The sequence below is a fragment of the Aspergillus luchuensis genome, chromosome 6, assembly GCF_016861625.1.
Source record: "Aspergillus luchuensis IFO 4308 DNA, chromosome 6, nearly complete sequence".
NCBI classification, from domain to species: Eukaryota; Fungi; Ascomycota; class Eurotiomycetes; order Eurotiales; family Aspergillaceae; genus Aspergillus; species Aspergillus luchuensis.
In genome coordinates this window covers 3,234,778-3,261,351 of record NC_054854.1, presented here as the reverse complement: position 1 = coordinate 3,261,351, position 26,574 = coordinate 3,234,778, and the positions used below count along the sequence as shown (strand labels likewise).

The following is a 26,574-nucleotide window of genomic DNA, read 5'->3' as shown; positions in this document are numbered from 1 at the left end:
TCAAGGTGCGAGATTTCCTTCCTTATGTAGGAACGAATCAATTAGCTCGAGGTTAGTCTTGGAGAAGACGCATGCAGCCACAAGGTTCGACAGGAGACGTGGTTCTGATACACAACGCTTGCCTATGCACACTTAGGCTCCATAACTCAAAGGAAAACCCTGAACGGTAGTGTGAATGATGGCCAGATTTGGGCACGGGATTGTCCATTTTGGCGAGTGAATATTCCACACCCCACGGCAATTTCCTGCAAGTTTGTTAGCTCAACGAGAATGCAGACTTGGTACGTTCCTCGCGTTGCTCCTTGCAGCAACGACGGAAGGCATGGTGAAGTCAAAAGTGGAAACCTCCTGACTCCACTGCATCAGCGACTGTCCTGGCTCTGCAACGAACCCATGACCAACACGTCAGTGACTCGGCCAATACCTGCAACTCCTGATGCTTTGAGATCTGCAAAGTTGAATATGCAACTGTCTCAATAAAGTATATAGAGTTAAACCATCTTCCAGGATCAAAGCGATAATAGCACCCCACCTATGTATATGGACGACAATTTCCATCGTGGGAAGTGTTCGAGGGCCGCGTGCTTGCTCTTATCCATGATGCATTAGCGTGCTCCTCCGATTGGTGTTTCGAAATCAATTCAGAACAGATCTACTGGATCACAGATGGAAGAACGTTCCCCGGCATAACCGATTCAACCGCAAGACCGACGAACCATATCCCACATCGTCAAAGAACACTTCGAGATAACCCAAGACTCGCATCTCAGCGCCTACATAAAGTTTTAGGACACATGTCATGGCACAGCATAGATATGTACGAGTTTGCCCTCCGAGCGCCACTGTGGGATATACAACAAAGAATGATCTATCAAAACCTGGTTTGTCTCTTATAATCGGAGCCATTTTGGCTGGTGCAGAATGCTCGGACTCCGGAAAAACCGCGCTGACTGGATCACACAAAGAAAACTCATTACCACGTAGCAAACAAGTGGGATGAGAGGCTGGCCGCAACGAACCTGTTAGTCTCCAAATAGTATCTTCGAATACTTTCGGCCATTTTCTTCCTAGGTGAACCCTATTCCATTGAGGATAGTTCGATGATGGTGGGGTCAACGCAGGACCGGCCTTGAGGCCCCATGACTCTGTAACCAACCAGCACTAACCAGCCCTATCTCTTCGCACGGATTCGCCCTCGATCTTCTCGTCATCTGGTCTCTAGGTTGACCATGTTCTACAACTGCATGCTGACTTCGTTTTCTGTGCAACAGTGCCGCCAGATACACACATGGAGATAACAAATCCGGATCTCTGAAGTGTTCCGCCGCCCTTGATCCACATCCCACGACGCGGTTTACTAAATAACTCACCACTTACTCCAATTTAATGGAGACTAGGTACATATGTGTGACCCTATGCTGAAGATACGCGACAAATTCCAGCTGAACAATTTGTTGGGCACACTAGTGACCAACTAAATCACGTGTACGAAACACCGTCTCTCAGTGATCAAATCACAATCATCTATCCCAGTGATGGGGCGTGGCGGTGCAAGGGATGGTATTAGGATGCCCTATTCATGACGGAGACCCGCTTCAGGGCCAGGAACTATATCAAAGAGCCGTCGGCGATTCCACTGATCATAAATCCGAGCACCTTGTCTGATAAAGGTCTAGTGGAGTGCGCCACCCGGATTTGAATCTCGCTTGTTTGCTATTGGCTTAACATTCCGGTGCCAATAGCCTCTTCTTGGCGGGCCGTTGCGTCTCACCGCTATGATAACTGAGGGTTTGAGGATTGCCGTTCCTTACGTGGGCTATATTTGGTATAGCTGATGAGCCTTGCATTATCACGAGTGTTTAGATGAGTCTGGATTTCAATTTAATCGAACATGCCGTAGGATTATCGTGGGTAAGTAGCAGAGTTTTTCGATCAAACTGACGATCAACTGGTTGCATAAAGCTACCTTGCGTGTGTCAAGACAGTCTGCAAGGTCTGTTCCTGTAGTGAAAAGGTTGTACTACCTACCACCGGCGATATTCGGGCTTATCAAGACCCCTGTAATTCTGTCATTCAGAGTTTTCATCAAGTTCCACTTTTCCTCGCGTTTAAGGTTGCCCTGCTGGCAGATTGGAGCGCTGTTCGTAGTTACGACCTGCATGAAAGCAGTGAGTCTGACCTATGGGAAAGCGGGAAACTTCTAATATTGTTTAATCACTAGCATAATATGACGAACTAAGAACAGGATGATGATTCGGATTACGCACAACTATTCTGTCTTTCAAGGAGGGCAAGACTTGTTTTGTAGGATATGAAGCTCGGATTAGGTTGCGAGCTTTCTCCGATGATCCGCTGCCAGCTTGTCATTCATGGCATAGAGTTTCCCATGATTTGAAAGTCTAGGTTATGACTACAGAGGCGATCTGGGTCACGACTTTCTCTCCAGCATTATGGCAGCATACCATACCTATCAGAGTATAGCCGTGAGTGAAGGCCGTTGAGATATTTCTTCTACTGCGCGACTATCGCTCGTTCATATAATGCACGCAAATACACCTGAAGAGAGCTTTGTGTTGGTTGTGTCAGTCTTTTCGGGAGTTACATGCTGGATCGTGTAATACATCGCTTCTATGGGAGTATCCTGGAGATGTCTATGACTGTACGTGATGGTAATGCTATCTGGATGAACCTCATCTTTCTCACTTACATACTTGGATGGTTGCAAAACGAAATTGCTTAGTTCTCACTGCGGCAAGCTACGACTCCTAGTAAGTATGAGGTTTTTACTGTCGACAGATGGTATACTATCTAGTGTCACGAATACCGTCCTCAGACATACTACGTAGTGCCTCTAGATGGAAATATCATTCACTCAAAGAACAATGCGTCCGGGTGGATCGATCATGTTTATTATCGCGTCAAACACCAACCTCGATTCTCCTCATACACCAGGAAATCCTTCTGAGCCTCTGTGCTAGAAGGGTTATCTACTCAATTCCCCCCTTCTCTTCCTATTATCCTTTATCCATCTAACTAACTACCTATCTACACACCGTCCGCAACATCCCCCAAAGATGCCGCGTAACTACGCCTCCCTCGCAGACCAAAGCGTGTTCCCCTCCATTTCAGATCTCCCTGGAGACTATACCTGTCCTGAAACTGGCGGCGGTGTTTTCGGATGTCTACTCGTGGAGATCGTCAGTATCGAACGGATCACGCGACTTGTGCTGAGAACGTTCGATAGGGCCGACTCGCCTGTCACTGTGGCCTTTTACACGGGTGATCGAGGCAGATCCATCGAGAATGATCCAAAATTGAAGCCCGGAAATACTATGGCTATCTTGTTTCCTAGGCGTCATCTCTTTCTCGATGGTACTGTGGGTGTTCGGCAGGAGCACTATGGATATTTCAAGGTATAGTCATGAGTGCACTGCAAAGCGATTTCGAGTGCACTACGTACTAACCGGTGAATCTCAACCCATTAGTTCTTTCCTGGCAATATGAAAGTGCTCTTCCAGCTGAGCGACGAGATGAGATGTTGGCCGGCGAGGTTTGCCACACACAAGAAGTGTCATGGCTGTGGGAAGAAGGATAAGCCTCTTTTGAGATGTGCGAAGTGTGGTGTGGTTACATATTGTGATAAGGTGAGCAGTATAAGAATCTTCTTCATTTGGAGCGTTGACATAGGGCCGAGAGATGAATCCTTATGCTTATGTTCCAACGTTATAGGATTGCCAGAAAGCCGGATGGGAAGAGAAAGAACATAAGAAGATGTGCAAAATCATTGCAGATAGAGACTTTCGTACTCTGGTGACAATCACGGGCCGTACAGATCCTGTTGCCGAGATTTCTTTCCAAATGCTGAGGGACGCATATGAGAGAGGGCTTCGAGCTTTGTGATCCTACTACACGTCTATGTGGCCATGAGATGAGGTATCCCTCGATGTTGTTTATGGTAGCCGCCCATGTGGATGATGTATGTCAGATAGGTAGAATAACGGCACGCAGCTATGATAATCCGACAGTGTACTAAGTGATTACGAATCCATACTTCTATCTCGAATCTCAAAATGTACCGAGAACGGAGTGCACGGATAGCTTAACCTCACCGTTAACCCAGCCACCTGTGGAGCCACACAAGGCGCCATGCCGACCGCGGATAAGCGGGAGGGATTGCCGCCCCCAGACCGAGGTTAGGCTGGTGATCGGCCGACCGAGAAACGGACCGTGCCCCCCAAACATCAGACACTCCCATCCCTCCTCATTCCTCTCTTTCCCTTCAATGTCAGGCCGTTCGCTATCCGTTCTTGCTTGAGTTATGACGATGCTTCGATCAGTTCCTCGTCGAATTCCTCGACGTATTCCTTCTCTCACTTCGACTGCCGGCAGTCCATCTCGCCTTGCCTTGCGCTCGTTCACATGCGGTTATCCGCGGATGTCGGCACCAACGTTGCCCCCCGTTGAACCCCTCGTGTCATCCGCACTGCCGGGCGATTCATACCAACTTTTGTCGACTGCTGACAAGGCTGGTGCTGCTGAAGATGCCTTGTATGAGCAACAGATTAAAGATGTGGAAGCGTGGTGGGCGTCACCGCGGTTCGAGGGTATCAAGCGGCCCTATTCAGCCGCAGATGTCGTTAGCAAACGAGGCTCGCTGCAGCAGACCTATCCCAGCTCGTTGATGGCAAGGAAGCTTTTTAACTTGCTGAATGAGCGAGCAGCTGAGGGGAAGCCAGTTCACACCAGTATGTCATCAGTTGGACCTTTTCCGATCTTGGCCTTTTGCCTATGCTAACTCCCCGCAGTGGGTGCCATTGATCCTGTACAGATGACCCAGCAGGCGCCCAACCAGGAGGTTTTGTACATTTCTGGCTGGGCATGCTCCTCTCTGTTGACTACTACCAATGAGGTGTCTCCTGACTTTGGTGACTATCCCTACAATACTGTTCCAAATCAGGTCCAGCGATTGTTCAAGGCCCAGCAGCTGCACGATCGGAAGCAGTGGGATGCTAGGCGGAAGCTCACGCCCGAACAAAGGAAGGATACACCCTACGTCGACTACCTACGTCCAATTGTTGCAGACGGCGATACAGGGTATGTTGGATTAATCGAGGTCTTGAAGACTGATTGGCTGATGTATTTAGACACGGAGGACTGTCAGCCGTGTTGAAGCTGGCTAAGCTCTTTGCAGAGAATGGCGCTGCGGCTGTTCATTTCGAGGACCAGCTTCATGGTGGTAAGAAATGTGGTCACTTGGCTGGCAAAGTCCTTGTGCCTATTGGAGATCACATCAACAGGCTTGTCGCGGCACGTTTCCAGTGGGATCTGATGGGAACCGAGAACCTGGTCATTGCTCGTACGGACTCGGAGAGCGGGCGTTTGATTAGCAGTGCTATCGATGTGCGCGACCACGAGTTCCTTCTCGGTGTTACAGAGAATGTGGAACCTCTCGCAGAGACCTTGCAGGCCATGGAACGAGAGGGAGCTGCTCCTTCTGAAATCGATGCGTACGAGATGGACTGGGTTAAGAGACACAAGCTTGTCACTTTTGATGAGGGTATGGATCTTTGGTACCTCCATTTGTGGCTTGACTAATCGCGATTTCTTTAGCTGTCGATGCACACCTCGAAGCGGAGGGTGCGCCTCAGTCCGCTCGCGACGCATACAAGAAGCGTGTTCAAGAGAATCCCGATCTTTCTATCTCTCGTCGCAGGGCCCTGGCAGACGACTATTCCCAGACACCGGTGGTTTGGTCCTGCGATACCCCCCGCACCCGGGAAGGATTCTACCATTACCGTGCTGGGTTCGCTGCTGCCACTAAGAGAGCCAAGGAGTTCGCACCTTACTCGGATCTTCTTTGGGTCGAGACTGGTGATCCGGATGTTGCCAAGGCTGCGAAGCTGGCAGGTGATGTGCGCGCTGCGCACCCTGGCAAGAAGCTGGTCTACAACCTGAGCCCGTCATTCAACTGGATGGGTCAGGGCTTTGATGAAGCTTCTCTGAAGTCCTTCATCTGGGATCTAGCGCAACATGGGTACGTAAATACTCTTTGAACACGAAGTTGACAGTAGCTGACCAACATAAGATTTGTTCTGCAACTGATCTCTCTCGCTGGGTTGCACACCAATGCAACCATCACGACGGAGCTCTCGCGCGCCTTCAAGGATGAAGGCATGCTCGCCTATGTCCGCATGGTCCAGGCCCGCGAGAAAGAACTGGGAGTGGATGTGCTGACCCATCAGAAATGGAGCGGTGCTCCATACCTGGATGGCATTCTTGGGGCTATTCAAAGTGGCAGCAGCAGCAGTAAGAGTATGGGTGAGGGGAACACCGAGAAAGGTACGTTCGACGGTTCAGTGGCATCAACACCATTTACTAACTGACTATAGGCTTCTAAACTGAGCCATGACAATATTGTAGATATTTGATGTTGACATTAATCTTGAATGTAGTAACGTAGACAAAAATCAGCTTTTCTTCAGCTTTGATTGTACTTAACTCACAGTATACTACATACTAATTGTATCGGTTTTTGCTCTCGGGTTGTATTTACGATACGCGCTGAAGTCTCTGGCCGAACAGGTCATTTAATTATGTGTCGTGTCTTATGCTTCAAGGAAGTAACAGAGCTGTTTCAGATCTGGTCACATCGTATCGAACCTGTGACAAGGCGTGTGTGTTGTTTTACATTAGTAAACTCGCTCTGTAAAGCAACTTTGTTGCGGATGAAACTGCCGGGCAGCGATACATCATATGCAGCCCTGCGGAAAGAAACGCGGGTTCGCTATTAACCAATCGGCTACCCAGGGACGAACTCCTGCGATCTAATAACTAGTAAATAAAGTCTGTACCACTCGGAATGAGCGTAAGTAATACTAACACGTGCCAACACCTGTTCGTTTCCCTCTCCCAGGGTATTCTAGTATGGATGTGTCCATGGTTCGGTTAAGAAAGGCTTGTTTGTTGCATTGATGTTATCAGCCCACTGCGATCCGAGCTGGTCATCATTCCCTACCAATAGACAGGTTCCTTGAAGAGCGGCAAGGGATTGCTGTAATTCCTCAGCGAAAGGAAGGAAAAATCCTGCGCCATCTTCAGGATGCTGTGCTGGCACAACAATGTGGAAAGAAACCGGAGAAATGCCCGAGGCGTTCTTTGGTATGTACGTTTATGTCGCTTAGTTGGTAAGTTTCCCTTCCGGAGTGGATCATCTGGGAGAAACCGAACCGCTAAGCATAAAATACAGGGTCCTGGCAAAAAGTACGGGCATAAGGGGCGGTATTAATCCGCGTAATAACTATCTGGCTGGAAACAACAGTAATCAATCAGTATAGATGCGGACCAGAAAAGTATACTGCGTATCAGAAACACCCGTTACCTCTCAGGGTAATTACCATTTCAAGGTACTTACTTCCTTTCCTTGGGATGGGTTTCTATACATCTTGTTGTTGGGTTCAAGTGAATTGACTCGCTTCGCTCTCTTTTTTCTCTTTCTCCGTTTGTCCATCCCCGTCCTCATCCTGAGCCCACCTCAGCTGGCTTAGCTTCAACCACTTCCGTCTGGTTCAACCTTCGCGCTAAAATGGGGTCCAGACAGAGCAGAAAAATCCTTACCCGCTTGATGCCGGACTTGTTCATCTCCTTAATTCGCCTTGGCTGACAAGATGGATCGCCTTCCGGATGAGATTCTCCTTCTAATTGTTGACAATATCGTCTTGTTTAAGGATAAATACCAGTTCCTCCTGGTTTGTCGCCGTTGGCGGTCCGTCCTCTTCAAGGCAGTCTACGACTATGTTTGGATTGACGGATTCCAGATTCGCCCTCTTCTCCTGGCCATTCAGGAGAACCCCGCGATAGGATCTTCCATCAAAGATTTCAGGTTAGAATGGTGGTCCGGAGGTGCAGGGGATAAGCAAAATCACGATATTACTTCTGTTCTACCGCTTGTGAATCGGATCAGCCAATCAGAGGAGGAAACGAAAGAATGGAAGGAAGCTTTGATAGAGGGCAATGAAGATGCATGGCTTGGCCTACTGTTGTCATCATCCATGGAGAACATGACCGAATTGTCAGTGGGTTATACGTGGGATCTCAAATTCTTCCATCGAGTTATCTCACGTGCCGCAATACGTGAGAAGCCATTTGACACGATGCCAATCCTACAGCGATTGGACAATATTTATATGATCTCGGACGACCATAAAGAGTTTTGGCCCCAGTTCGAGTTTCTCCCTTTTTTCCACCTCCCATCTCTGCGGTCTGTGAGGCTGGAGAATGTGGTTGAGTCTGTGGGTGATCGAATTGATCACCCAGCTTATAAACCTGCTAAGGGAACATCTCCAGTGACCGAACTAGACCTCGGTGCATATCCTAATGGCAGTAAGGGCATGGCGGACTTCATCACATCATGTGCGAATCTCGAGAAATTCAAATATCAACACTCGAATTCGGTGATATTTGCAGAACAATTCATGAATTTCCGTCCTCGGGCATTCTATTTTGCGCTTTGTACGCAAAAGCACAGCTTGCAGGTCCTTTATCTGAACGACAGAGGGGAGACGAAGGAGTCCGGGCTTGACGAGGATGTGGGAAATGGTAATCCGCCTCCAATCGACTGGTTCGGGTCAATGGCGGATTTCACTAAGCTATGGGATCTCCGGATTCCCGTCGCCACACTGCTGAATTTCCACTTGAGTGATGACCGACCAAGAGTATCGTCGCTTAAAGAGATCTTGCCGCCTAGTTTGAAATACCTAGCTATGACACATTTTGAATCCTCTCAGACGGATCAAGTCATGTCCAATCTGTTGGAAGTGGTGGCTTATCGGAAGGAGAAGTTTCCGCATCTCGAGGAGGTGGAAATCCAGACGTGTTGGTCGAATCTTCATGCAAGTTCATCTGCCAAAGAGGCCTTTACGCCACTGATTCAAGCTGGTGAAGATGCGGGAGTCGATATACTTGTGTTTCCTTCTTATTACAGGCAGAGGAGAGGATAGCCTTCACAACTGTTATCTCCGCTACCAACAGGCTATATCATTATACTACTTCCCGAATCAACAGAATATCACTGCCTACGACGAGGGAACTCTCGCTCTTCTCGTCTCTCATCTGTCACTACATAGATTATATACACGAACATATTCCCCATTTTCCAATATCCAAACAGCAACACAGCAAGAGCCAACCTAATATAACTCCTCAATAATACTCACTAACATGACTATATGTTATCACTTCACATTCCCACAAATCTCCAACATAACATCCATATTTCCGATCCATCTTCACCATCTCATCATACCTCATAGCAACATTACTAACGCGACGAAACTTGATGATTCCTCATCTCCTCTCTCCTCTTCACAGCCAATACCCAACCTATTCTTACTACCTCATCAAAGTTCATTCTGTCCATTTATGATACGAAAAGAAAAAGAAAATATACAGCAGTGCAATAAACCCCAATCTGTATACCCTATATAGTTTCTTGGTGGTAATTCGATAATTACTACCGTTCCCCTTAGTGGTTTTAGTTTCGTAGTATAATATCAATACTGAAGTATGTTTGGTTATGATACCCCTCAGTTGGACCGGGCTTGGCTCGGTAAAGTAAGTAACTTAAGTAAATAAGTAAATTAAGTAATCTATCTTGCCTTTGTTTTACTTCCCTTGTTTTACTTCCGCTTTTACTTGCTTGCTGGTATGCACGGCTGGTATATAGTACAATAACTAACTATCACGTACATGAATATCGAGGATTCGCCAATACATATACTACTTACAGTGTACTCACGCCATTTGGTGAGAGGTTTGAGATAGCTCAAGACTCAATTGATGCTTACTACTTAGTACCTATTATGATGATGATGGTAGTCAAGTTGATGTTGGCTGGATTGTACTTTACTACTACTACTACTAGTTCTTAACTGCTTAGTATAAGCAGTAGGTTGAAGTATCCGTACTGAGGGGGTATTTTTAGGGTCTCATTAGTTTTTACTAAATAGCTAGCTGTTTTACTGCTAGAATTATTCTGTATCGAAACTGGCAATTTGAATATCCATTCTGGAAAATAAGATAGAGGTACAAGATGCGAGCGTGTATACTCAACGCTTTGGCTCAACGTAATTAGGGTTGTGATGAGGGGGAGTGTGGGTGTGTCGAATGTAATCGACAAGTAGAAGAAGAAGGAAAAGAAACAAACCGGGGTTGTAGAAAGAAACTTCAAGATGACAATCTTGCTTCCTAGGAGATGTAATAGTAGAAAGAAACACGGAGGAAATGAAAGTCAAACGGATACCAGTTACAAAAGTGGACAGCTCAAAATGGAAATGGGATCAAGGGAAAAGAGAAAAGGAAGAGATAGAAGAAACCCAAAGACAAGTCATAATAGGACATTCGAAGGAGAACTTTCCTCGAACGAACGCATCAAGCGGACTCGTGAAGGTAAATGGAAGTAATGGCAGGTAGGTAGGTAGGTAGGCAGGCATCCCCCCAAGGGAAAGGGTAAACCCACGCGGATGGATCGAAGAGATAAATACACAAGCCACACTTCAGAAGAGAGGGTCAAAGCCCAATCAAAAGGTGGAAAGGAAGGAGAAAAAGAAAAAACAAACAACCAAGACAACGATTTTCCCCCATGAAAACAACAATTGCTACTCGCTTAATAACGGACAAAACAGCTGCAATATCGTGGCAGATTAGTTGACGCGGAATGCATCAAAGATGACTGCAGAGGTATTAGTAAAGTGAATCAAGCCGGGGTAATGGGATGGAGTCAGCACTGACCTTCGTGGCCCCTGCGGCAGCCACTTCCAATCCACATCAGAGTGTTTAAAAACGCGTAACGTTCGTCTCCAGTTTCCATGTTCAAGTTGATGCGATATTTGTATGTATTGGGGTTGATACTATCCGCCATACCGGGGTCGTTAACCTTGTCCAGAATGTCCTTGGCTCCGGTCAACCAGCCGTTGGTCTTGACAACAATGTATGCGGGGGGATCGTCGGCGGTCTGGAGCATGTAGCTCGCTCGGAGGTGTGTAGAAGATTCCTTGGTCACGACCTGCGAGTCTTGTCCTCCAGGCTATATGCACGGTTAGTATGTTGCTGATCATAGCAAGCAACCAATTGCGCGTCACGACTTACCAGAACGACACCCTTACCCCATCGACCAGCCCACTGACCACCGACGAATGTTACCCAGTCACGTTGACCCCAAATACTCTCACCTACCGACACCTTCGGGTTCATCTTAATGCTCATGCGGAAGTCCAGCTCCAGGGTAGGCGCGGGGATCTGCAGGGAACGCGCCACGTCGCCTTCGGGGAAGGTATGAAGAAGGTTGTTTGCGGGGATCGAATCTTTCATAACACTAAGGTAGGTGGGGCATTCCAACAGGTGCTGACGTTGACGGCTGGTGTTCTTTGCGCGGACCTGCTGGCAATAGATGCATTGAACGGACAGACACTGGTGGGGGTCTCCTGTCAGACATAGGGTTCTATCGGGCAACACGCGGGCCATGTCCTCGCTCACCTTGTCTTCTTCTTTGGCACGGAACTCCACGAACGCGGCATGAACGTCATCGAGGGGAGGGGCAGGAAGGTTCGAGGTCGAGTTCTTAGGCTTCGCTTTGGGAGTGGCACGAGCTGCCTGCTGGGTGGCAGAGACGGTGGACGCGGTTCCGGCCGGGCCTGATGTTGGGAGAGAGGCGCGACTCTGCATGTTCTGCAATGGCGTCTGCATCGGGGTAGCATGAGGATTGACACCGTTGGACATCATGGGACCGTTGGGAGTCGGAAGAGCACCGGGCCCAGGAGCAGCACCCGGCGCGGTGGCCGCAGCACCATTGGGGGTGGGAGGGTATCCATTGGCAGCGGCGATGCCATTCGGGGCAGAGGGGGCGGACTGGGACTGGGCCTGGGGGTTGGTGTGGCCGCGGAGACCGGGACACTCGAGCAGGTGCTGCTTCTGGCGTGAGGTGTTCTTTGCGCGAATCTGCTGGCAGTAGATACACTGGACGGAAAGACACTGTGGGAAAGCAAACAAGCCAGGTTCGTCATGTCAGTGACGCTGGTGTTGGGCGGCGGGTTGAAATATTACGGGAAATACAGGAGTCACGCACCTTATCGTCTTCCTTGGCGCGGAACTCGACGAACGCCGCGTGAACTTCCTGGTCGACGGTCCGACCCATGTTCACGACGAAAGGGTTGAAGAAATCGATGGTGGATGGATTGGTCGGAGAAAATCGACTAGAAAAAGAGATGAGAAGGGCCGCTGCAGGGGATGGAGATGGGGGTTTGGGTGGACGTTTTTCGTGGGGAAAGCAAAGATGAGGAACGAGGCAGCGAGGACTCGGGGGAGCGAGAGTGAAAAGGAAGAGAGAGTGTTTGACCGGGCCTGGGAAGGAAACAAGACGAGACAAAACGGGGACAAGACAAGACCGAGACGGTGGCGGTTAAGTTACGCGAGCCCGTCAGGACGAGACCTTACCATATGCGTAATTTTGATCCCGAGGGGGTCCGTCCACAAGAAAACCAAGCATACCGAGAATTAATATTACTGGTTTTGCTCAACTTACTGTACACTAACCAACGACTATACTAATTATGCTATCTAAGATACATTGATAGCTTGATCATTTTCTTCACCTCTTCTGATCTTCCTCTTCGATTCATCCCTCATTATCTTCCTCTTCTTTGTTCCTTTTTGAACAAAAGTCCCACTCCGGCCTTGGGTGCCTCACCCAAAGTCAAATTCTGTCACGCGGCAGGCTGACCAAAGCCCGACCACGTTCCCCAAATAAGCGGAGGCTTGACAAGGCCCTATCAGCGTAGACCATCCAATGCATCGGAGCAGGGAATACAAATAAATCGAGCAGAGCTGCAGCTAAAGGAGTCGAAGATCATCTTTGAGAGATTATTCCACAGCATTTGTAGATTTCTACTTAAATCTGTATCATATCTAGATTGCGTACCCTAAATACCTGACAACTAGATATAGTTAGTATCCAAACTACGATGGTACTGGTATCGCCGTAAGGGTATGGAACGATCGGCACATTTACAAGTTTCGATATACCGCGTCTCACAAGGCCACCACTTAAACGGCCGGACCGCGCGGATACTAAAAGAAGTAAACTTGCTGTGTTGTTCTATCTATCTATGCCCTGTTCGTATTCGTTCAACCCATCACTATTAAAAATCAACATTTTTATTATGCAAACCTGAGACATAAACGAGGGGTCTTAAATCTAAACCATCGTCATCCTCAAAAATGGGACTTATTAACTAGTCATTTCCTCGCGATCGCAACTTCTTGTGACAGCACACAGTAAGTACGTAGTATGCTGTGTAAGGAAACGCAAGAACGCAGCGCGGCACAGCCACCGCCAACCTCGCGTGTCTTGCCGTGTCTTGGAGGAGGAACCGAACTCCCTCCCCCCTGAACATCATCATAATCATCGTCATCATCTTGAAGGAATGTAGATAGTATGCTTCAATTGTGCGAAGTTGAAGACGCAATACATTCAGAAATAAACATATACTATTCTGATATAATACTGCTATGCTGGTTAAACACCGTCATGTATTAATCTGTATACTATTTTTGTTTAGGTGTCGCCGCCGGCCTCCATCCATAAATGGAAGCGTTTGTACGTATTACTTATTATTACTAACTTTTAGTACTACTATGTACTCTCGTATACCATACTGGTATGGATCTAAACGAAGACCGTTTATTTGTTTTTACACTCGGGGGAAAAATGACGACGATGTTCTTTTCAACTTCCTTCCTTACTTTCAAATAAAACTGAAAAGGTTGCTTGTTTTATGGCTTGCAATATTACTACTAACTGCAGACTGGCCTGGCCTGGCCTGAATCTGATCTTCCTCTTGATGGTGATGAGATCACACCGGCCCACCGATCTTCAGAGGCCAATCGCGAGCTCTCGTCGACGCCTTGTACTGCGTCGCTTCGTTTGTAGTTAGTTAGTTCGTATGTTGTTTGCTTGGGCTGAGGGGCACACACACTCTTTGTTTCAGATGTATGTCTGCTGCTCTTATGTTCGGACGTCATTGATATGGTTTTCTCTACGCTGATTTGTCAATGCGTGCTTGAGTCTGTTGTGCAAGGTTTATTTTCCTAGCTCAAATGGTGTGGGCTTGGGGATCTCGTACTGATAACATGGTGGTGGTCATGATGCTGGTATAGTGGTATGAGGCGTCGGAAAGTTTGGTTTAAAAACGTATTTGATAGGTTTGGTGTCTTAGACATGGTATGAACAGTAAATTTGATAGATCAGCTATTTAGGCGTTTTGTGATGGAAACTTGTACTTCACATTTGTAAATAAGGAAATTGATAGAATAGAAAGACACGTGCATGTCTCTACTCAAAACAGCCAGGAGTAGGAAATAGTAAAGAAATGAGTACTCAATACAGACGGGGGATTCTGCAGCTACAGGTCTGACAACGGACGATCAATGCTGTGCTGCAGTAGCCTCCGACAATCCGGGTATGCATAAGTGGATTTCTCCGTACTTATATCGCACGCCATATTCTTCAGTGCTTTGGTCTTCGTAGGCTTCTTGGTGTACCGAAAGTATACCTCTAGTTGCAAGGGTAAGCACATGCATGAGGCCTTGAGTAGCCACGATGTGAGAGGTCTTCTGCGGAGGGAGGAGTGTGGAGAATGTTACTGATTTAATTTCTCCGGGTGGACTATTCGGGTCATAAACTTCCCCTTCGTTTGCAGGTGTCGTGGTCATGAATATACTTTCCAAGTACTTGAGGAAGTTTAAGCTCTCTTGGTCAAGCGTTGACTTTTGTGGTTCATCATTGAGCACTTGCAGGCCCTGAACAACAGAGTGCGTTTCATGGCCTGCTCCCATTATTCGGTCTTCAAAGGCTCCGCCATGCTCTGTCGCAAGCTCTGTGTGCAGATACTGAGAGATGTCAAAGTCGTCAAGGTTGTCCAGCTCACCCAATTCGTTGCCAGGAATTGAGAGGACGTTGAGCGCTTCAGCATCGAAAGGAAACCCCCGACCAGCAAGAGGACTTGCGCTTGTAAGACGGCTGCGTGCTCTTCCAAATCCGGTATCAGAAATGCCATGCGATGAAAAGTCACTGGCGCTGCCAAAACCGCGAAAGATATTTGCAGCAGACGAGCCCTGCCGAGAGCTTTGGACAGATGCTGTGATGTTCCATGGCATTTGAATGGAGTGGTCATCGCGAAGAGAGGGTGGGGCATTGCGACCAATCTCGACGTCCTGCGTATAATAGCTCAGCTTTGGTCCGGTACATATGAGCACGTCGACATATACATACCTCGTTCCATAACCTGTCGTCGGGACGTCCGATCTGATCTTCATCCTCCACCCTTGGACGGACACGCCGTGTATCGAGATCGGGATCCCCGCCTTCAATCGAAGGATGGATACGCTTGCGTACTCGACCATTTGATTCATCAAGGAGCTTTTCATACAGCTGCTTGCCCGAGAAAGAATGCAATGGGTGCGTGACCTGAGACAACCCCACGCCCATACCGACAGAACCAATGCCTTGACCGAAGACCCAGAAGGCAGCCCTCTTTTTTGCCAAGGTTGGAAGCTTGTTTCTCTGTTTCTGCTTCGAGGCTGCTGCCATGTTCTGCACATAGTTACTATTCAGCTGGGCCATTTCAGTGTTTCGCAGTGCGATTTGCTCATCTAAACCAATGAGCTTGGGGCCTCTTCTCTTCTGCTGCAATGCCATATTCGACCCCACAGCATCTTCATCGTTTACTTCCTGGTCAAAGATAGAGGCGCGGTTTTGGGTGGTCTTCTGTATGTCAACGCTTTCGGTTTTTAGCTTTAGATCTGGTAGTTCTTTCCTGGGTCCTTCGTCAAGCAAAGCCGGCTATTTCATAGTTTGTTAGGCAATTGAAATATTAAAGAGTGATTAATGAGGCGTACCTGATCTTCCATGACGAAGTTCTCTGTCACATCAACCTCCATGGCGTCTGCAGCCCGTTCTTCCATGGCGGACATATTCCCTTGCAATCTTGTCTCAGGCCGAACTGATCCAGCAAGCTCTATGATATTTCCATCTTCGTCAAATTCAAAGTCAGGTTGCAGGATCACTCCGGATTCTTCATCAAGCTGGAGGGGCTCGATGCCGCCAAAGTCGATGCCTATCCCTCCATACCGGCTCACACTGGTACCTGCGCTGAATCCATCTATATCCATCAATGATCTATTAGAAGATAAATCGAGTTTCAGGCTATCAGTCTGGGAGAGAGCAGATTGGCTAAGATCAGGGGTCTGAGGCCACATCCGACTTGGTTGTTGACTCAGATCTAAGTCAATCGACAGGTTCAAGCTTGAGAAATCTAATCCCAAGCCAGGGAGGTTATTTTCAGGAAGGAAACTCGGATCGTAGGGTAGAATGAGCTGATCTGGTCTGTGAGGAAGTAAGCAGTGAGATATTGTCACAGTGTCTGCAAATATTAAGACACCAAGAGTACAGACCTAGCCTTCCCTGCCATAGGGTCAAGACCACCTCCCGGTAGAACCTTCAACAGAGCTCTCATCCTGTCATGCATGGCTTGAACATCGGTGAGGGTGTATCCACACTGTTGGCTGTATACCCTCGACACCCCATATCTAAAGAAGAATAATGCGATAAGTAAAGTAGCCTTTAGACCTGTTCGCGAACAGAGAAACTTACAGCAGATTCCCCTGAAGCCTCAGAGCCATCGGCGCTACCGGATCCATTATGACACCGCACGTCTTCGGGACATCCACATCCAGTATAGCCTTCTTGTTCAATTTTCTAGTGACGGATTTCGAGCCCAGGGTGGCAACAAGCCTATGAGGATCGCAAAATTAGTACAATAGAGCAGACAGGTCTAAGGATGGAACGCGACAACTCACCAGACCGTAGCAACTCCATGTTCAGGAGAAGTAAGAACTATCCGGAGAATTGCATGAGTAGTTATTCGACAATAGCATTCGCAAAGCTCCAGGTTCAGATTAAGTCCATATCTCAATCAACTTACTCTCATGGCTATAGAACATTTCGACCTCGCGCCCTTATGCGCCTTGGGGAGCGGTCCTCGACGCGTCGCTCAGGCTGATGCTCAATCTATGAACCACCGCATGCGATATTAGACGCGTGGATCGTTCCAGTAGCTGTAGGTAGCTTAGGACCGCACCGCCAACTTATCAGCAGACGGGGTTTGAGTGGGAGAAAGAGACCTTGTATATCTTTGAACGAGATTGACCAGCTGAACTAAATCGCGTTGGGATGCTTCGCAAGGCGGGAGTTAGTCTCAGCTTCTGGCTCCAGCTGTTAAGGCTTGTTACCTGGGCCCAGCTGTCTTCCGGTGGGGTGGGAAGTATGATATCCAGCCACTGCTCGAGTAAGAGCGGGCAGGATAATGGTAAGACAGATGATGGTGGTCTGCCGTGGCTAGCAAGATAGATATAGGGTGGGGCTTGTCTTATGAGAAAAAGTGATCAAATACCAGCAAAGAGAACTGAGAGGGAGAGTCGGAGTGTGAGGGATGTTAGTGGAGCTGGAAGGCGATGGGACTAGAGTTGGGAATTAAGCAGGTAGTATTGAAGAATCACCATCGGAGCATGACAGTCAAACTTAAAAATCGCTCACTATAACAGGACGTAGGATATTCTGTTACACTTCTCCGTTGATTTTACCAGATGATACTCGAACTGCATGTGCACGTTAATAGACCAGATTTGTCTTGGTGGAATGTACGCCGCGTTAAGAGGCAAACGGTAGTTCACTGCATCCAATTGTGTGAGCATTTTTTGTCCCCTTTCTATATTGCTACACTAAATCAGTATCAAGAAACGTCAATGAACCCACAGAGAACATTATACAAGGAAGGTACTTTTCAGTGCCCGTTATGACAACACAATCACGGCAATACAGAACAACAACCGAAGAAGCCAGGGGTCTATAGAGGACGAAAAATCGAGAACCAAGTAGAAAGTGAAAGAAAATCAAGTTGACTATGGAAAATGAAGGAAGAGGTAAATGCTGCTACAATTATCTCCAACCCATAGCAACCCAGAAAGATGCACGTGGGGTATGAGACACGCAAGAAAGATCAAACCAGAACTTTAAAACACGAAGGACATTTTCTCGATTCCAAAAATAAAAGCCCCCGTATGGGAAAGGGTTCTATACCTACCCCCGGACCAGATCATAGTACATGAGGTGTATCTAACATATAGGAGACACCTAGTCAAGAGGAATGCCCTGGTATTCGCCGTAGCCAAGGGCAAGGTTCATGTTCTCTGTAGCGAGCATTAGCTTCAATTCGATGCATGTGAGTCCAGGGACTGTTAGGCTGGAGGACTTACGCAGGCACTGGGTGGCAGCACCCTTGAGCAGGTTGTCAATAGTAGCACACACGACGACCCGCTTGCCGCTGGAGTGGACAGCAAAACCACCAACCTCAACGCCGTGGCGGCCAGCAATGTCCTTGACGGAAGGAGGCTCGCCAACGATCTTCACGAGCTTCTCACCAGCATAACGATCCTGGTAGATGTTGCGGATGTCGCGGGAGCTCATCTCCTCCTTCAAGGGGATGCTGATAGTGTGCTGCATAGAGGTCAGCTTCAAATACAAGACGAAATCAGATAGCATGGAAACAAGAGTAACATACGTGAATTCCCTGGAACCAGACAGCAACGTGAGGGATGAACGCAATGCTGGTACCGAGCTGCGCGCTGATCTCCTTCTCGTGGATGTGATCAGTCAAGCTGTAGGGGATGATGTTGTTGGTGAGGTTGTCCACATCGTTCTTGGGGCTGGGCTTGGTGCCAGCTCCGGAGTAGCCGGAAACACCGAAAACAGTGGGCTGGCCGCCGAGGAAGGGCACAAGGGGAGCAATTCCAATCTGAGCGGCAGTAGCGTAGCATCCAGGGTTGGCGATACGGGTAGCCTGGGCAATCTTGGAACGGCTAACCAACTCAGGCAGACCGTAGGTCCAGTTGCTGTCGAACCGGTAGTCGGCACTCAGGTCAACGATCACGTTGCCCTTCTCGGCACCCTGGTCCACAGCATCAACAAACGGCTTGCAAACGCCGTTGGGCAGAGCCATGACCCAGCAGTCGACGTCTCCGTTGGAAGACATGCGCTTAACATCGTCGGGGCTGAGGTTCTCGTAGATGATCTCACGCTTGTCGTAACCCTGCAGCTTCTTGCCAACCAGCTCGCGAGAAGAGACGTGACGCAGATCCATGTGAGGGTGGGCGTTGAGCAGGCTGATCAAAGCCTGGCCGGTGTAACCACGGGCTCCGATCAGAGCAACCTTGGCGGGGCGGGTGTTGGACATGTTCTTCTCTCCCAACGGAGGGTTAGGGTTCGTCGTGGCGTAGGTTCTGACGGTCTGCACAGGTACCATCGGACGAGCGGAACGAGCGGCGCGCAGAGCATTGGTGGTAGAGGAGAAGGCACGCTTCTGCTCAGCAGAAGCGCCGCTAGCACCAAAACCCTTGCCAATGTGAGTGGCGGCCTGGGCGGCGCGGTGCAGCCTCGACTCGAGGTTGATGTCTCCAAACATCTGGCGACCGTGCTGGTTGAACTCCTGCACCAGCTGCTTGACCTCCTCACCGCTCTCGACACCGTACCAGAAGAGAACCTCTCCCTCACGGCTGAGGCTGCCATCGGCCTTGTCAAAGAACCAGGTCAGGTTCTCATCATCCTCCTTGACGGTCCAGACAAGCTTGGGGTAGTCCTTCTTGATGGAAGCAAAGACGTTGTCAGCAACGTTGGTCAACCAGCCAGACTTGGTGATGGTGAAGGTAGCCAAGTGAGCCAGGGAAGAAGTAGCGTCCTTCTGAGGGGGCAGAACAACGGCCAAAGCCTCCATAGGCTCATCATAGTAGACCTTGAAGTCACGCTCCTTCAAGCCCTCGACGTAACGGTCAACCGTGGCGCGGGCATCCAGGCCCTCGCGGTCACGAACCAGGACCTCCTTGAGCTTCTCGAGATCCTCGAACTCAGAGAGAGAGGTCTTAACGTGGACCTTGTTTCCACGGCGGATCAGCGTACCGGCTCCAGAGTCGGTGAAAAGTTCCTTCTGCAGATCAGCAGGGTGGATGATGGCCACACTGGAGGTACGAGGAAGATCGCTGAGCAGGTCCTTCATCTCCTTGATCTTCAGGCGGGTACCGTGACGGACCCACCACTGAGTCATCAGGTGATCGTACTCCTCGTCGAGGTTGATCACAGAGATCTTCTCACCGGTGTCGCCGTTGAACAAGCCACCCTTCTCGGCAAGGTAGACAATCTTGAGCGGCTGGAGCGCACGCGCCAACTCACCGGCAGCCACATCGGCATTGACGTTGAGAACCTGGCCATCGGGAGTCTCGGCCATAGACGTAAGAATGGGAAGGCAGCCAGCCTCAATGGCAGACTCAATTGGCTTCTTGTTCACGCCATTGATCTTGCCAACCAGGTTGTACTTGTCCTTGTCCAGGTAATCAGCGGTGAAGACACCCGCGTTGAGAGGGCGCGCCCGGACACCCATGCGCTCCAACTCCTCAATCAACTTCAGGTTCTCCTCCAGGAACAGCTTCCGGGCCAGAGCCAATGTCTTTCCATCGGTGACTCGGATTCCATCTTCGAACTGAGGCTCGACACCGGCGTCCTCCAGCATACGGTTAAGCTGGGGTCCAGCACCGTGGACGACGATCGGGTACAGGCCGACATGGTTCAGGAACGCAAGGGCGGAGGAAAGAGTCTGAAGGTGTTCGGTGATGATGGCACCGCCGACCTTGATGACAGCGAACTGCTGGGAGGAAACGGAGGTGAAGTGAGAGAGATACTGCTGCACCTCGCGCTTGGAACCAATGTTGCTCAGCAACTGGACAACGGTCGAGCGGGTAGAGGAAAGCTGGGGGTCAGTAGCACGGGAGTAGTGACGGCTCTGCAACAGGGGAACCGCAGAGGCCTTCAGGGTTTGACGAGCAGAGGCGCCGCCCAGTCTGGCAGAAGAAACAGCATGCTGTGCGGAGAAGGCGCGGAGGGGCTTGCTGGAGGAAGCTCTCCGCACGGCGGTGCGAAGGGAGAACATATTGCCAGCCAGCATGCGGCAGCTGCTGAGGCCTATATCGGACAGGAAGGTCGGAGGGAGGGAGACCTGGGGAGGGGGGGAGAACGGGGTGGGAGTCAGAGGGAGTTAAGTAGAGATAGCAAGTGGTAATGGAGGTTGAGAGGAGAAGGTGACGAAGAGGGAAAAAAGGTTGTGCGGAGGTGGTAGTGCGGGTTCATCAGGGAATTTGCCGCAACCCCCCAAAGAGTTTGATCGTCCAGATAGAGATTATCGGCCACTCTTCGGAGCGGGCGCGCGCCCTTTGGGAAGAGGGGAATGAATTATTACTCACTAGTTAGCTCCGACCCAATGGCTGGCCGCAATCGCCTGGTTCGGAGGTGGGTTTTTTTTTCTTTCTTTTCTTTATTTTTCGGCCGTGACCAATTCTGTCCTTGGGTTAAGTTAAGCCTTAGGTTTTTTTTATAAAGCCTTTTTCAATGTCGCTCTTTTGCCGCGTTCGGGAGCGCCCTTTATATCTTTCTCTCCTCCCCACGCGTTGCCTCGAATTTTAGGCCGTTTTTCACAAGCTAACCAGCTAACTAGGGGCACCTGGATCTCCGTCGAACCTGTCACTATATGTGAGCGAATTTCGATCTGGCCACTGGAATAAATTGCGCAAAACCCGGCTTTCTTTAAGGTATATATCGAGGGATAAACGCCAGTCCGCACAAGTGCCCGAAACGCTGGCTTGGCTGCGACTTTCGGAGCCGGGTATCGAAAAAAAGTGACTCACCACATTACTATTATTCCAAGGTCCCGGTTCCCATCATTTCCGGTTGCCCTTCGCTCCCCCATCCCCAAACACCTCGCTTCCCTCTTTCGCATCGTCACACGTAATGGAAACCCAGCATATGGATCCCGACGATCCCCTGTGATCAATTTCCATCAATCAATAATAACTCTTCAGGCCGTTATCAGATCTCGCTAACTGCCGACAGCCTATCACTGTCTTGACTCGCTGGAGTCGTGCTCCAGCACGACTCAGGCCACAGGTGTCAAATCCGTCAGTGCAGATGGATCCTTTTCGTTATCTGATCTTCCCTTTACCTAACACGTACAACTGGGTATCCAGATTCCATTTTAATGTGGTCCACATCTCCTTCTCTTCGGTCCTCTTGATCCGAGCCTTTCCTCCCTTTGCTTTTTCCGTGGGGTGCGGGTTTTATCTATGGCTGGTAATCTCCTCCGTAGTAGTATCCGCAATACGAGAATCTACCCGTGTCTCAGGCTACGATGGGTCGGACTTATGGCCAGACGAGTGCCCTGACCGTCTTTCTCGTCAGGTCCTGCTCTCTCTCCGTTTCTCACCCTCTCGCTTTTATGCAGGTGCAAAGTCTCAAAAGGACAAATTAGGTTGCCTGTACTATACTCGCAGTGTACTCTTGAGTGTAATCTGGAGCAGAGGTCCATTAAAGGCTAAAAAGGGAAAGACACAAAGGAAATACATAAAGAAAAAAAAAAGAGAAAAGGAAAAAAGAAAAGGAGCAAACATAGGAGACCAAAACCAACAAACAGCACTGATACTTGAACACGAGGAAGCACCGGAGAGTATCATTTACATCTTCACCGTCGATGGAATCATGTGGCATAGCCTCAATCTCCATACCGGCTCATAGCGTCCATGGCGTATAGAGACAACAAGACTTTATTCGTGAGAACGAGGTTGACGCCCGAGAAAAAAGCAGGTGGTATTAATAGCTGGAAACAACGGCTTCGTCTCAACACAGATAAACCAGGGCCAGGCGAAAGAAAAATCGTCATCCATTCCCAAGCCAATCATGACTGTCGCGCTCTGAATTCGTAGCTTAATGTTTGGTTGCGACAACTAAAAGGGGAGAAAGCTGTTAGCGCACTCCGGGATGCTTTACCGGGTCCAGCTGGGTGGAGTGCCGGAGAACAGCGCTGATCTTACCTGCAGGGACGATAATCACAATGAGCAGAATAATGATACAAACGATAAGGCACACGCGCATCTTCATATCCTTCCACCACATTTGCTTCCTCACGCGGTTGGCACCTCTGCGGAATCCCTGCGCTGATGTTGCCAAATTGTCCGTCTTGTCCTGGAGGGAGTCTAGACGTTCACCACGTTCTGAAACTTTGAAGATGTTGGAGCGCATTGTATCAACGGTCTCTTGGATTTTCTAGACAGAGAAGAAACACAGCGTTAGTAAAGGGTTTGCGACAACTGCCATGATAGACACAAGCTCAATAACATCCAAAAGACCGGGGTGGCCGCCCAGTGTAGATGAACCCAGATGGAAGTCCAGATGAGCACTGGGAAATCGTCACATCCTATCCAACCTGGGCGACAGATCCTTGTGGTACGATAAGAGTTGGCCGCGAGGCGTTTCGGCAACTTACTTTGTCGATTTCCCTTGTCCTGGGATCGCCATTTTGCGCGGCGCTGGCGCCGGCGCCGGCTCCATTGGCGCCAGAGGGGATGTAGGGGTCGTAAGGCTGCTCGGACATGATTCTCGTGCGCGATAGATTCTATGAACTCGGTATTCGGGGGGTGTAGGACCTGGTAAGTCACCAGACTACCTAGGTGGAAAGTGACGGGCTGCTGCCTGTTGCTGTCGTAGGGGATGAGGCGGTAAGTCGCAACGACAGACACGACGACTGAGGGTACGGTGAAAAGCGAGAAAGGTGGAGGTCGGAGGATGGTGTGGACGGTGGCGGGACGATGGAATGCAGGAGGGAAGTAGGATGCGTTATTGAAGGGAAGCTGACAAGGTGTGATGAATCGCCGCCCGCCTTCTGGAGATTACAGGCGTTTCGGTTCGGTCGGGGCGGTTTCACGTGACCCGCGGTCTATTGGGAAGGACGCCCCGGCACAGGCAGCTATTATTATTTTGTGCTTAGTGGTGAGACCCAATTGGACCAGCCGCTAGAATGGAAACAAAGAGAAGGTGAAAAGCCAAAAGGTTGAGTTGAGTGGCTGTATAGAGACTGCTGCTACTTTGTTTCTATTGACTACTACTGCGTCCATGGAAAAGGAGAGGATACCCTGTCAATATCCACCTAGTACTTCACATGGGAAATAGAAGATCTACTACAACTGTCAATACTGTCGATGTATGCACTAGGTGCAGGAGCAAGGCTCTGGTATGCCTGCAATTTTGGTAGAGAGAGCAATACAGACAGAAATAGCAACACCAGTTGTCCATCTATTGGGCACCCTTCACTACCAAGTGTTATGAAGTATGGCAACGGTCTGCCCGACCTCATGCGTTGCTTAAGAAACACGCCCTACTATGTGGCGGTGCGTCCTATGTAAGCATGCTGCGCCTTCCGTCACATGCATCACGTGGCAGTCCTGCCTTAACGAGTATGGAGTGTGGACCCTTTCTTCCAGATATCTAGATAATAGATACGATAAGGACTTGATTGCCGAAAGAATCCTGCCAACTTCTGCATTCTTCGATCTGCTTAAGACTTGGCTAGATTTGTTGCTCATACCAGCTATTTTCCTATTAATTGAAACAAGTGCTTTGAGCATCATGCTTTTCCCCCTTCACGAGTGAGACATATTGTGAAAATAACTGGGGAAGGTCTACGCCTAATTCGGAGACCTATTGTGCAAAGTATATCTCTCTCATAATCACAAGGGCGTAAAACTATCACTTATTGCGCCATGTTAGTATCAACAACAATCCACAGCAACACTTTGCATCGCAGTTTCGATTGATGGATGCGGAAATTGTCCGAACGGACAACTACAGGCCTACAGCCGCGACGAGTATCTGAGCGATTTATACAACTCCAATCATACAGCGAGCATCAATACGACGATCGCAGCAAATTTGGCCCGACAGTTCATTCAAGCATGGGCGGAGAAGATCTCAGATATGAGATCGTCATACTCACCAGAGGTGCTCATTGGCTACAACCTCCATGTTTACGCGTGGCCAACTCATCTCAAGCCAGAGGGAATTGATATATGTCTCGATAGGAACAACCTAAGGGGGCTCCTTTTATGCAGTGGAAGTAGGACTAACCGGGCCAGCCCTACTCATATCAGTAAGCGTTGATGAAGTTGATCTGGATACCAGTCTATTTCTTTCCAGCATATGAAGGTTGCCGTGCGCCTAAGTACGGCCGTGGCATGCATATGACTGTGCTGAGTCACTCAAGGTCGTCTCAAGTGGCTCTCGCTTCTCCAGATCTGTCCCAGCGGCACACCGGCGGATTTTGGTCTCTAGTGAGTCCTCTGCCTAATAACGGTTGTCGCTACAGAAGCAGTAACGGGGGTCTCCCAATATCATGCCCCGTCGTTACCACGATTCGAAGATATCAGCTGTCATAGGCGTCATCCGATGAACGGGAACAGCACACAGACATAATATATAATGCAAGCGTAGGATTTCCATTCAATCATTGAAATATTTGAAATATAATACAGTATAGACCGTAGCCTCCGAAAACTCCACAAACTCTGAGCCAAATGCTTCCCCCCACAATGCTTTTTGGACAGGTCTCACATAGACGCAATGGGTATAAATACAAGGACGATGCAGGAGTCAACGGTTCTTCCTAGCATCATGTCCGATCCAGCTACATCTCCAGCATAGAGAAATGAGCTAGTCACAGCAGATTCACTCCCGTGGAGATATACCTCCGCAACAAGCCTATTTCTCACCCAGCAATTCCTTCCTCATCTCCTCACGTTGTACCTTAGCATCATCCCTAGCCTGGTTCCGTTGTACCTCGGCCTCCACTCGCTTCTGTTCCTGTTGTTCCTGCGCCGCGTACCAGACTAATCAAACCACCCCATGACATCAGTATAACTGCTCCCAGACAATCCATAAGATAAAAAGGAAGGGGGAAGGGGCATAAACGCACTCGACTTATCAGACTTAGACCATTGCTTCAACCGGGTAACATATTCATCGAATTCCCGAGCCCGGCGATCCCCTTCCTCCAAACTCCGCTTCTGAAGATCCGGGTTATAACGCTTGAACAATTCTTCGTCGGTAGGACGGATGTATTGGACGAAAGCCGGACCGCCGACACAAATGACGATGCCGCTAATAGTAGTAATTTTACCCCCGTTAGAAGATCGCGCGGCAAGTGCGGAAAAGAAAAAGGTGGGTGGGTGGGATGCGCCTTACACGCCGAGCATCTTCATCCAAGTTCCTGCCCGAGACATGGTGGAGGATGATTTTATTTTCTGGGGACAATTGTTGGTTTGTTTGGTTTGGGATGGGATGACGAGTGATGTAAGGCAGGTGGAAATCGCCCTGCTGTAAATGGCTAGCTAAACGCGAGAAGTTTGGTTGGTTGATGTCTTCAATTGTTGGAGAAGCCACAGAGGAATCGTTCGGGAAGTGCGTCTGATCTCCGACATCAATCAACATCATCATCGTAATCACGCACACGGGATTCGGCAGCGCCGATCCATATGTGTGTGTGGCGCAGCAGTGGAGGCTAATGAAGGTGGCGCAGGTTTGTGGCCGTTACTTAATTGTAA

At 49.1% G+C, this 26,574-nt stretch overlaps 8 protein-coding genes across 8 annotated transcripts; 3 read left to right on the top strand and 5 right to left on the bottom strand.

The window, feature by feature from the left end:
* Positions 1-3,074: 3,074 nt before the first annotated feature.
* Positions 3,075-3,419, top strand: AKAW2_61127A (uncharacterized protein; the record flags this gene model as incomplete). Its single annotated transcript, XM_041693329.1, has 1 exon — positions 3,075-3,419. The coding sequence occupies one exon, from the start codon at positions 3,075-3,077 to the stop codon at positions 3,417-3,419; it is 345 nt and encodes a 114-aa protein (XP_041546625.1).
* An 899-nt stretch (positions 3,420-4,318) lies between these two features.
* On the top strand, positions 4,319-6,397 carry AKAW2_61126A (methylisocitrate lyase ICL2; the record flags this gene model as incomplete). The annotated part of the gene is made up of 6 exons (XM_041693328.1): positions 4,319-4,745; positions 4,806-5,094; positions 5,145-5,557; positions 5,611-6,034; positions 6,086-6,339; positions 6,390-6,397. The coding sequence occupies 6 exons, from the start codon at positions 4,319-4,321 to the stop codon at positions 6,395-6,397; spliced, it is 1,815 nt and encodes a 604-aa protein (XP_041546624.1).
* Positions 6,398-7,664: 1,267 nt separating this feature from the next.
* AKAW2_61125A (uncharacterized protein) lies at positions 7,665-8,996 on the top strand (the record flags this gene model as incomplete). Its single annotated transcript, XM_041693327.1, has 1 exon — positions 7,665-8,996. The coding sequence occupies one exon, from the start codon at positions 7,665-7,667 to the stop codon at positions 8,994-8,996; it is 1,332 nt and encodes a 443-aa protein (XP_041546623.1).
* A 1,701-nt stretch (positions 8,997-10,697) lies between these two features.
* AKAW2_61124S (uncharacterized protein) lies at positions 10,698-12,187 on the bottom strand (the record flags this gene model as incomplete). The annotated part of the gene is made up of 4 exons (XM_041693326.1): positions 10,698-10,726; positions 10,786-11,080; positions 11,143-12,024; positions 12,119-12,187. The coding sequence occupies 4 exons, from the start codon at positions 12,185-12,187 to the stop codon at positions 10,698-10,700; spliced, it is 1,275 nt and encodes a 424-aa protein (XP_041546622.1).
* Positions 12,188-14,475: 2,288 nt separating this feature from the next.
* Positions 14,476-17,052, bottom strand: AKAW2_61123S (Rad21/Rec8 N terminal domain protein; the record flags this gene model as incomplete). The annotated part of the gene is made up of 7 exons (XM_041693325.1): positions 14,476-15,264; positions 15,323-15,892; positions 15,949-16,435; positions 16,504-16,638; positions 16,703-16,843; positions 16,909-16,945; positions 17,034-17,052. The coding sequence occupies 7 exons, from the start codon at positions 17,050-17,052 to the stop codon at positions 14,476-14,478; spliced, it is 2,178 nt and encodes a 725-aa protein (XP_041546621.1).
* Positions 17,053-18,241: 1,189 nt separating this feature from the next.
* Positions 18,242-21,083, bottom strand: argEF (bifunctional acetylglutamate kinase/N-acetyl-gamma-glutamyl-phosphate reductase; the record flags this gene model as incomplete). The annotated part of the gene is made up of 3 exons (XM_041693324.1): positions 18,242-18,297; positions 18,364-18,604; positions 18,669-21,083. 3 exons carry the CDS (start codon positions 21,081-21,083, stop codon positions 18,242-18,244), a joined length of 2,712 nt encoding a protein of 903 aa, XP_041546620.1.
* Positions 21,084-22,906: 1,823 nt separating this feature from the next.
* SYB1 (SNAP receptor SNC2) lies at positions 22,907-23,573 on the bottom strand (the record flags this gene model as incomplete). The annotated part of the gene is made up of 3 exons (XM_041693321.1): positions 22,907-22,926; positions 23,014-23,245; positions 23,466-23,573. 3 exons carry the CDS (start codon positions 23,571-23,573, stop codon positions 22,907-22,909), a joined length of 360 nt encoding a protein of 119 aa, XP_041546619.1.
* Positions 23,574-25,732: 2,159 nt separating this feature from the next.
* Positions 25,733-26,253, bottom strand: CBP4 (uncharacterized protein; the record flags this gene model as incomplete). The annotated part of the gene is made up of 3 exons (XM_041693320.1): positions 25,733-25,860; positions 25,947-26,131; positions 26,216-26,253. 3 exons carry the CDS (start codon positions 26,251-26,253, stop codon positions 25,733-25,735), a joined length of 351 nt encoding a protein of 116 aa, XP_041546618.1.
* Positions 26,254-26,574: the final 321 nt, after the last annotated feature.